Below are 11,794 nucleotides of genomic sequence, written 5' to 3'. Positions count from 1 at the left end.
TTTAATTTCTAATTTTATGCTGCACTGTCATCCCTTTGTTTTAGAGTAACAAGTGGTTTGTTTATGTACTGTTTTTCATTTATTTTTAAAAAAATTCATCCTTTATTCGTTTGACAGAATTTTTTTTTTTTTTTAGAAACTCTGGTGACATAATCCGTAGAACATTACTCTACTAGCCCAAAGGCAAGATCTCTTGTGGTTCCAATCCACAGGCAATAGACAGGCAATCTCTCCTCTCTTCAGTTTACAGCAGAATCAGAAGCAAGCCCATGGCAGTGAGTAACTGAGTATTCTCCATTACTAATTTAGGCACAGGGCTCTGGGGGCTTAGTGATAAGGCATTGTGCTACCAGACCAAAGGTACACAGTTCAAATCATGAGCTGCTCTGTTGGAGAAAGATGGATATTATAGCCACTGAAAACCTGCTCAAGAGCCACCTATGACTTGGTTCAGACTTAGTGGTACATAACAATCTGACCATGGTGGAGGTTATGAGAACGGCACAGGATAGGGCAAGGTTTTGATCTTTTGTTCATAGGGGAGTTATGACTCAGAGTTGGCTGGACAGCACCTAATCAATTATCAGAACCTGCGCATAACTGACCCTCCATTAGGTTTCCAAGGCTGAAAATCACAGAAGAGACCGTGCCCACTTTCGTCCATCGAGTTGCTGGTAGATTTGAACTGCCAGAGAGGCTTGACCAGATTTTTTAATTTTGTTGACGTCTTTGAATTGACTATTTTAACGCCCGTTTTAATTGTTGTTGACTATTGAGTCAAGTGCAACTCATAGTGAACTTATGAACAACAGATTTGTACCTCGCCTCCTCCGCTATCTCTGATATACTTGACCCCGTTGCAACAATCACTGTGTTGGTCCATCTTGTTGAAGGTCTTCCTTTCTTTTGCTGACCCTCTATCTTTCCAAGCATGATATCCTGTTCCTATTAATCACATACCCAAAGTATGTGAGATGAAACCTCACTATTCTTGCCTCCAAGAAGCACCCAAGTTACACTTTCTCCAAAGCATACTTGCTTGTTCTCTTGGCAGCCCACGGCACACATGGCAACTTCCCAACTCCAAGGCCTCAAATCTTCTTCTGACATCCTTATTAACTGTCCAAATTTAAGAATCACAGTAAGTATTTGAAAAGACCATGGCTTGAATTAGATTCACCTTAGTCTTTAAACTAACATCATCACTCTTTAGAACTTTCCTAACAGATTTTTACAATGTAATACATCTTCTGACCCCTTAACAGCTGGTTGTAAGGGTGTTGATTGCAGATCCAAGCAAGATGAAATCATTAACAATTTCAATCTTTTCTCCATATATCATGATGCTGCCTATGACCTAGTGGTGAGATTTTTTGCTTTCCTGATATTGAAATGTAAGATTCTTACCAGTGGACCAACTGGCAGTATCAGGATGGATGGTGAAGAGATTGATTGAGATTGTTCACAACTTTAGTCTGCTTGGCTCCACAATCAACACTCTTGGCACCAGCAGCCAGGAAATTAAAAGACGTATTGCCACGGGAAAGTCTGCTGTTAGGGACCTCTCTAAAGTACTCAAGAGCAACGGTGTGTCTCTGGAGACAAAGGTGCGTCTGGTACAGGCCATGATCTTTGCAATCACTTGTTATTCATCAGAGAGCTGGACAATGACCAAGGAGGATAGAAGGAGAATTGATGTTTTTTTTTATTCAATATAAACCAGCTTTATTAGCCAAAGATGCAAATTAAAGAAGAAAAACAAACCACAGTTTTATTGTTTCAGATATATGTCCTTGAACCATATGAGAATTAATGCTTTTGAGCTTTGGTGTTGGCGAAGAGTGCTGAAGGTGCCATGGACTGCTAAGAGAACAGATTCATCCTGGAGAGGGTTAAACTGGGCTGCTCCTTGGAGGCAAGGATTCTGAGGCTTCGTCTAACATACTTTGGTCATGTTGTAAGGAGAGACCGGTCCTTGGAGAGGGACATCATGCTTGGGAGGGTGGAGGGCAGGCGCAGGAGGGGAAGGCCCTCTATGAGGTGGATTGATTTAGTGACTGGGGAAATCAGAATGAGTGTGTCGGAGGCAATGAGAGTGGCACAGGACAGAGCAGAGTTTAGAGCTATTGGACATAGGGTCGCTATGAGTCGCAAGTGACTCGACAGCACATCACAACAACAACAAATCCATATTGAAGGCTGTATTCTTTGATCTTCGTCAGCAAGTATTTCCAGTCCTCTTCACTTTTGGCAAGCAAAGTTGTGCTCTCTGCATTATTCAGGCTGTTGATCAACATAGATATCTAAGATAGAGTTTTCCTCTGAACGACACATTAGTTATAGTTCTTTAACTATAGTATTGCTGTGGCGTCAAACTGACTCATAGCTGACCTTACATCAGGATTCCAGAGGATGTACATCAAATAAGAGGAGCTTGCTCATGTATCCCCCACAGAGCAGCTAGTAAATTCAGACTGCCTACCAATGGGTTGGCATTGGACCCTCTTACTCACTGGGCCACCAGAGAATATCTTTTTGCTATTTCTGCATTTCAGAATCTCTCCATGCATTCTCAATGCTTAAGAGTTTGTCAACAATTCTCTGTCTATCATCACATTGCCTACTGGTCCAGAGGTGAGAATTTTCCTTTTCTTATTCTTAAGATGTAATCCATATTGAAAGCTGCAGTCTTTGATCTTCTTCAGTATGTGTTTCAAGTCTTATTGCCTTTCTGTAAGCAAAGTGGTGTCATCTACATAACACAGGTTGTTGAACAGTCCTCAGATTCTGATGATACATTCTTCCTTTAGGCTAGTGGTCCAGTAAAAACCACTTGTGCCACCTGGGGATTGGAGTCTGATAGATCTCCGGATGCAATTTTATTGTTCCCAGTCTATGAATCTGTATCCCTTCCCTCCCCCACCCTTTTTGGGGGGTCAACTTGACATTGAGCTGCTTGGACTGACAGCAATAAAATAAAGACTCCTGCTGTTAGAGTTTCTGTTGATTTCCCCTTGAATTATTTTATGACTAATTTTATGATTCTTAGTGCTATGCTATGTGCTGCATAAAGATCAATGACAGTTAACATTCCCTTTGCATTTTGTATTCTTTCTCATTGTGAGGAGGACCTGGGCAGTGTAAATGGTTAGCATACTCGGCTGCAAACTTAAAGACTGGAGGTTCAAACCAACCGAGAAGCACTTTGGAGGAAAGATCTAGCCAGCTACTTGTGAAAAATGAGCTATTAAAACCCTAAGGCACAGTGGTCCACAGCGATGAGCATGAGGTCACCACGCGTTAGAACTGACTTTGTGGCAACTGGGTTGGGTTCCTCCCCCCTTTTTAAAGCACCTTATCTTTTTAAAAAAAATGCGTTATGACTTTAAAAATAAAAATAGCCTTGTTGGTAACTAATACTGTGAGCCAGCTTTCTTTTTGTTACCATTTGTCTCTATGCTCTTTTTCTTTTCACTTTGAACCTTTATGGATCATTTTCATCGGTCACCATTTCACAGAGAAAGCAGATAGCTGAGGTTGGGTTTTTGGACCCAATATGGGAAACTTTTTCTTTCTGTATCTCACTTTTATATTGACATAATATGTAAGTTATGTCATAACATGTAAGATAACTCAGTTATCTTCTCTCAGGGTACAAATGTCAAACAGGTATACACCAAGGGTTAGGAATCAACCCTATAAAAGTCTATAAATAATTTCAAATATATACCATGGTTAATAACAACAAATGAGCGCAACTTTGCTATGAACATTCAAACATTGTTATCATTGTGACTGTATTGTTATGTTAAATATGTTTTCATGTCTCTTTAATTTTTTAATGTATAGAAAGGTACACTCTGTTCCATACACAAAACCAAACATTTGACTAATTGACATTAGGTAAGAACCATACCTAAATATTCTTACTTATGTACATATTCGATTTACAGTCAGGCATAGAAATGAAACCTAGGGACTTCTTATTTATGTTATGTTTTTGCAAGGAAGTCTGTAAGGACTAGCCCATGGGACTCCTCTAAGATTACATATAGAATATTGTTGTTGTTGTTGTTATGTGCCATCGAGTTGCTTGTGACTCATAGCGACCCTATGTACAAGAGCCCTAAACGCTGTTCTATCCTGTGCCAACCTCACCGTCCCAAACACATTCATTCCCACCATTCCATTCACAGAATCGATTCATCTCATTGAGGGTCTTCCTCTCCTGCGTATTATATGATTTACCATGCCGAGGATGAAAAGGTGAGAAAAAACGAGGTTGGTTTCATAATTAAAAAAGTCATTTCTAGATCCATCCTGAAATACAATGTGGTGAGCGACAGGATAATATCCATACACATACAAGGAAGTCCAGTGAATACCACTATCATTCAAATATATGCACCAACAACTAGAGCCAAAGAGGAGGAAATAGAAGACTTCTACCAACTTTTGGAGTCAGAAATTGATCAAACATGCATATGGAATATTAAGCATTGAACATCCCATGGGCTGCTGAAAGAACCAACAAATCTGTCTTGGAGAAAGTGCAACAAGGGTGCTCTTAGGGCCAAGGATGGTGAAATTTGTCTTACACACTTTGGCATGTTATCAGGAGGGGCCAGTCTTTAGAAAAAGAAGTCATGCTGGGAAAGGCAGAAAGGCAGAGAAAGGGAGGCAGATCCTCAATGAGATGGACTAACACGGTGATTATAACAACAGGCTTGAGCCTATCCGAGCCGATGAGGTTGGTGCTGACCTGGCAAGGTTCAGACCTGTGGTCCACAGGGCAGCTAACAGCCATCCTTTAAGCAATGACACCTGACAACACCACCACACTGTTTTGTTTTTTTTTAGGCTAAAATAGTAAAGATAGATTAGAAAATTACATCCACAAAGGGATGGTCTCCCTCCTTGAAAGGAAAGAAGAGAGAGGCAGAGAGGTGAGGTCCTATATATGGCCTCCTCCTCTGGGTGGGCCTTGAGGCTGGAGTCTGGACCAAAGAGATGATGCCAGAGAGTTCAAATTTCAGCAGGTAGTTCTCACTCTGGTTCCTATTCTCTGATGCCATTCGTGTGCGTCCAAAGTGTCCACTACTTCTGACATCACTCATGTGCCCAAAGCACCAATTCTATGGCTTCCTCGATCTGATGGCATAATTTTTCAGGCATAAGCTTTCGGTTCTTTTCTCACTCCCCCCTGGAGAGATCAAGCGCCCCCCCCCAATCTTGGAGAGTGTTGGATTATGACTGTTCTAGCTGCTTCATACTGGAATTGAGCATTGTCCTGCCTACAGGGGCTTCCAATCTCTCCAAGGTCAACTTTTGGGCTCCCTAAACGCTTTGGTTACTATGCCATGTGGACTGACAGGCACAGGGTTAGGAGGTATGGTTGAATAAGACAGTATCTTTGTAGAGCCATCTATCACATTCCTTTTCAAATGATAAGAGCTCATGTGACTCCAAAGCAATTAAAACCACTGCTTTCTTTTCCCCCCTACTAGTTTATTTACAGAATACAAATTTGAACAAGTTCTTTCCATTTCTCTCACTCCCCCCACCCATCAAATTGTACAACCCAATGATTAAGCCCCCCTCCCTCTGCACATCCTTCTGCTTCCAGCCTCTCCTACCCCTCCAGGATCCTTCTACTCATTCTACGATAATGGTTTTATACACTATTTATCCTTGTGGGACTGAGTTAGTTCACTCAAGAAACCATTGCTTTCTTCAGATGAAATTCTCCCAATTCCTTCTGATGCTTTTTTGGTGACAGATCCAGACAAACTCTTGCTTCTCTGGAATCTTCCTATTACCACAGTTACTCTCCTAATCAATTATAAGTTCCTTGAGGGCAAGAGGAGTGTCTGGTAAACTGTGGAAAACCCTAATTTTTTTTTTAAATAAATCACAGTTTATTGAAAGTATCTGGTGTTTTGATTCCAGACACACAGAGGCTTCAAGCAGCTGGTGCATGAGGATGCAGAAGCCTTTGCCTGTGTCTACAGAGCTGTGCCCAAAGTTACAGGTGCAAAAGGGAACATCTAGTCTCAGAGTCATTGCCTTCCCTTTTCTTTTCTTTGTTGCAAACGCCATCCACCTGGAAGATGCACCATAGACTGCTCTATGAGTATCAACAAGGACCAAGAGATGGAACCAGAAGCATTATGTTCTCTTTAGAGTGGAGATGAAAGTTTCCCAGAATTAATTGCCACATCTTATTGATGTTTTCCGTGTCCTCAAGTCAGAACCAGCACAAAGGTTTTCAGAAGCTGCCAAATGCATGGGAGGAGACTGTCCATCTCTCTCTTATGGAGTAGCTAGTGGATTTGAACTGCTTGCCTTTGGTTTGTAAGCACAATGCTTTACCACTAAGCCACCAGAGCACTGGTGAAAATGGTGATTCCCAAAGCCTTCTCAATAAGGATTTCCTGGACAGCAACATCTTCACACTCTGATTGTATCTGTGAATGCTGTTGTTTGGGTTTTTTCCCCATATCATATTATTAGCTGTAAAGCAGAGTACCTAAGTCAAATTTAAGGGAAATTTAATCTTGGAACTGCTATGACGTATATATTATTTGAATATGCCAATGACAATAAGGAACAGTTCAAGGAGAAAAACTGTATCATGGATTACACAATGCCATCTGAGTCGAAATACTTCGTTCAGTCCCATCCAGTAAGAAAATAAGACAAAAAAGAACATCTCTCAAAACCCCAGATATGTCAACTGGTAGATGAAACAGATTACAAAAGGGAACTTCCTCCAGGGTGGAACTGGTTGATGTGGTTAAGCATTTAAGCAACATCGGTTCTAAAGATGATGAATCTTGCTTGGAATTTGAAACAATTTCTTTTGAAAGATTAAATGGTGTTCAAAATTTTTCATTACTTTTTTCTGGTCTTGTGATGGATTTTTAGAAAACATTTTATATATACTTCCTACATAAAAAATAAAATATACAAGGGCAATAATATTTGGTTGTTAGAGAGATCAAAGACTGAAGTACCACTAGATTTGTCTGTTTCTGGTTCCGCAGAGGCAGCACTGCTTTCTCTTACGTCTTAGGGTCTTGTTGTATGTGCCGTGGAGACAGAACCGACTCACAGCTGACTCGCCAGGTAGTTTTCAGAGGTTGTCAATCACACAGGAGGAGCCCGCCCATCTTTCTCCCATGGAATTAGTGGGTGGATTTGAACCGTGTGCCTTTGGGTTAGCACTGCAGCTTCTTTTTCTTTCTTTTTTTCCTAATATATCCTTTTTATTATTATATACCCCTCAAGTCAGATCTAACGGGCACAAGAAGAGACTGCCCCTCCTTCTCCAGTACAGCATGCATCTGGTGGATTCAAACTGTGCGCCTTTGTGATTGCAGCACAGCTTCTTGCCACTAGGCCACCAGAGCTACAGCATTGCAGCTTCTTATGACTAACCACCAGAGGTAGCTTTGGTTCTTAGTGCTACTGTAATGGAAATGCTAAGGTGGTTGGTTTTAAAGAAAACAGAAAGATAGTTTCTGACGGTTTCTTTTAGACAAATGGCATCAAGTTGACTATAACTCATAACAACCATGTGACTAACAGATCTGAACCTTGCCCTATTCTGTGCCATCCTCAGGGCATCTGCCACACTCAATCCCACTGTTGCAGTCACTGTGTCAATTCGTCTCATTTAGGATCTCCTACTCTACTTCTCCCATCATGCTGTCTTTTCTGAAGGCTTTATTCCTTTTTGCAGCTTGCTGTTATTGTTGGGAGGTGTCACTGAGTCAACTATGTCCCACAGCACCTCTATGAACAACAGATCTGAACTCTGCCTTATCCTGTGCCATCCTCATGATCGCCGAGACTCTCTGGCCAGCTGTTGCCGTCACCCACCTCTTCCAACAACACAATGCACTCAAGTCATAACTCACTCACAGCTGACCCTTCAGTAGGTTTTCTGAGGCTGTAAATCACACAAGAGGAGACTGCCTATCTTTCTCCTGAGGATGCAGTAGTGGACTAGAACCTCTGAGTTGGTAGCTCAACTCTCTGTCAACTAAGCCACCAGAACTCCTCGTCTCCCTTAAGGCGAAGAGAAATCCAAATTCAAGGCGCTGGCTCTAGGAAGACGTGTGTTTTCTTTCAACTGTTTAGGAAAATCCTTGTTTCACCTTCACCAGACCTACATTCTCCTTGGAGAGCTCCATGTAGCATCTATCACTTGTGCTTGCTTATTTATAATATTTCCTTTTTATATTTAAAAAATGTCATTAGGTTTAGGGCACACTTTATACTAGTATGACTTCATTAACATAGCAAAGAAACTCTTTTTCCCAAATAGGACTGCATTCACAGGATATCAACACATGTGTTGGAGGGGTGGGGGGACAGTTCACTCTGCAGCACTTACCCACAGGTCCTGTAACTGAACACAATGAAGCTTTCCTCGTCTGTTCTCTCAATGAACGTCACACAGGTGTGTTTCTCCCAGTGCCTCATGGCCTGCTTAAATATGGCTCTCTGGCTTCCTGAAACAACAGGGTACATGCTCATCTCTTCATTTTAAATTCTTTAGAGCTAATTAAGACAATGCTTGTTCTGCTGATAAAAAACAAACAAAAAACCAAACCAACAAACCTTCTTCTGATGGCCCAGAAAAGTTAAGCACCCAGAATAATGAAGGAAGCTGCACTGCGAACAAAGGCTCGTGGTGGGAAGCTATCAGCTACTCCACAAGACAATGATGGGCAATCAACTCTTGTGAGTTTCGCTGCCTCTAAAAACCCACTGGAAGTCCAGCCGTGAGACAAGTTCTGGCTTGACAACACATAACAACAGGACTGAGGATATCTCTTGCTAAGAACACAGTGTAATACTGCTCTTGTTGAGACCTATGAACTGATTCTGGCTCAAAACCACCTTGTGTGGCAGAGCAGAGCTACCCCATAAAATTTTCTTGGTTCCAATTTTACAGAAACAGATTACCAGGTCTTTGTCTTGCTACCATATGGATTTGAACTGTTAACCTTTTAGTTAATAGTTGAATGTCTAACCATATGACTTTACTGAATTGCTGATGCCTGGAAACCAGGCCATTTATAGATTTTGGTAGAAAGGGAAAAATAGGTTTTCAAAATATCCTGGACACCTCGAACATTGACCTCTCCTTAACCGAAACAACAAAGAAATAAAAGCATTGGTGCATGGGAACGATTATTCCAAAGGACACTCAAACCTCAATGTTCACATGCCTGAGACTAGAAGAACTAGATAGTGCCCAACCACCATTGTGGACCACTTTGAAACGGATCACAGTCCTGGAGAAAGTGCGCAAAAAACATGGAACAAAACTAACTAATAGCCAGGCTTACTGGTCTGACAAATACTAGTGGAGCTCCCAAGCAGATGGCTCTTCAAAATTAGAACAAAACTCACTGCTGTTGCTCAGTCCCAGCTAAACAATACACAAGCCTGTAGGATGAACAGTAACACTTAGGAGACACATACTTTTTTAAATTATCAATCATGTAAGCCACAGGCAACATCCGCCCAGGAATAAAGTTCAGAAAACTGAAGGCGGTAAGACAAGAGGAGAAACAGAAATGAGAATCACAGGGAGGAAGCGGGAAGTGTGAAGTTACATTGTGAGTATTGTAATTAATGTCATTATGCAAAATGTGTATGAATGGTTGAGTAGAAAATCAATTAGCTTTGTAAACTTTCACCCAAATCACAATAAAACCAAATACACACAGAGACACATACACACATGCTGGGCTTCCTCAAATAAATAAATAACTTTACCTATATTTTTCCATTTGGAAAGTATAGGCTTTTGAAGTATGGGGCAGTCAGCTCCCCAGCTGTTCTTCCTACCTATCTTTCATTTCATTTTATTTTATGTCTGTAGGATCATGTTTCCACATGCCCTAAAGTTGTATTTATATGTAAATCCCCAAGACCTTTGCCTGTGCTTCTGCATTTTCTAGGGGACCCCTGACCTTTATTTTCTGTAAGGTCATGGAAAACAGTATTATTTCAGACCTTCTCTGAACCTATCTCTATAGTTCCTTGAAATATAGTTCCTAGAAATTGTTTGAGTTAAATACATTAGGAGCAGGAATAAACTAGTTGTAAACTTCAGGATGATGGTTATGCAAAATAAATATTTACTTTCATATCTTCCAGGTTGGTGGGGAAAAAAATCCTTTATTTCAACACTTACTAGAAATCTCAGTAGCATCTAGAAAAAAAGAGTTGTTTCAGAAATGCAAAGGATTTGTGGGGAGACCCTGTGTTCTAGAAGGACCTCAAACATATAAAATACTGGGAGAGGCTCCCATTCATGGTCCAGAAGATGGGAGGGTGATGTCATACTGTTAAAAAAAAGATAAAGAGTAACTTAAGATTCACTTTTTATTTGAGTTTGAGACTTGGTACAAACTGTTCATAGCTCAATCTCTTTAAAAAATAGCAATCTCAAGTACAACACAGCATGAAATCTCTATGTAAACAGAGGTTCTACAGTCAGCAAGATTGATGAGTTAACAGACTTATTTGGTTCGAAAAGCACACCAGATGCTGAAAGAAAAGATTAGAGACAGAAGCTGCTTATAATTCCCACATTTCAATTCTTTATGTAGACGTTTTTCTCTCCTGTTAGGACCAGGAGCTCCTTGAACACAGGGCCAACTCTTAGTCCTCTCTTCCTCACCAGCAATGAATGCAGTCAGTGTCTGACAGTAGAAGACCTTCTGTTCAAGCTAGAGTGACAAGAAACAGCCTGAGTGCCCCCCAGGAAGAGAAGATGAAGGGAGTGTGAGCGGGAAAAGTTCCGGCTCTCTCTCAACACCTGTGCTGTGTTGCAGGATGCCGCTGTCAAATCTTCACAGCTGACTGCCTACCTTACTCATTAGAGGCTTTCAGTGGCTTTGGTAAGTCATGAAGGCATCTGCTTCATCAATCATCTTCCACAGAGGAAACCAAAGAGCTGACTGCCTTGAGAGCCTAGAAAAGGCAGCTCCCAATGGCTTCTGCTCCTGGATTTCCACTAAAGTTGACTGCAGGTCTGCTCTGGGCATGCCTGTTGAGTGCCAACTATGAGCCAAGCCCTGGTCTAGGGGTTCAAGGTTTTGGAGCACCAATCAGATTTTTAAAAGGCCTCTACTCACACAGAGCCTGAGTAGAGATAGAAAAGAAGTTTAAAATAAAAGTAAAACCATTTCAGGTAATAGTAGGCTCTATAGAGATTATAAAATGAGGACCTTGGATAGAAAAATATGCTGGTGGAAACAGAAGGGAGGAAAAGAAGGCCATTCTATGCATACAGCCCTTGAGTTGAGATGGGAATGATGAGGAGCAGACAACCCGACAAACGAAGGAAAAGAATATTCTGGGCAAAGAGAAGGATCCCACAAAGGCAATGAGGTATGAGTGCTCCTGAACAGAAAGAAGGCTGGTGCAGCTGAGGACAGAGACCAAGAGGGAGAGAGGGGTCAAAGGTCAGGTAGGAGAAAAATATACAAGTTACCTAAGGCCAAAGTCAAGAGTTTCACTTTCACTCTGGTAGAAATGGGAAGCCCCATAATGATTCACATACTTAAAGATAATCACGCTAGTTAGTAGCAACAATGATAACAGCAGACAATTACTAATTATTCTGTATCACTACCCTACTTTCTTTTATCTATATTAACTCCTTTAATTCTCAAAATCAAAAATCATCCTTGTTAGGTGCTGTTGATAAAATGACTGTGTGTGGAAAAGAAGAACTGTCCCATAAGGTTTTCTGGTGATGCAGTGT

The 11,794-nt window shown here is 41.1% G+C and overlaps 1 protein-coding gene across 1 annotated transcript in view; it reads right to left on the bottom strand.

Moving 5' to 3' along the window:
• Positions 1-11,794, bottom strand: part of TLL2 (tolloid-like 2) — a 186,126-nt gene that overhangs the window by 61,332 nt on the left and 113,000 nt on the right. Inside the window, exon 5 of the mRNA XM_006880077.1 lies at positions 8,402-8,519. Within this exon, the coding sequence (XP_006880139.1) occupies positions 8,402-8,519 (118 nt within the window). The remainder of the gene's footprint in view (positions 1-8,401; positions 8,520-11,794) is intronic.

The sequence above is a fragment of the Elephantulus edwardii genome, unplaced genomic scaffold, assembly GCF_000299155.1.
Source record: "Elephantulus edwardii isolate Elephantulus edwardi_28Jun2011 unplaced genomic scaffold, EleEdw1.0 scaffold00006, whole genome shotgun sequence".
Classification (NCBI taxonomy): domain Eukaryota; kingdom Metazoa; phylum Chordata; class Mammalia; order Macroscelidea; family Macroscelididae; genus Elephantulus; species Elephantulus edwardii.
The sequence above is the reverse complement of the archived record's forward strand: the minus strand, read 5'-3'. Positions and strand labels throughout refer to the sequence as shown.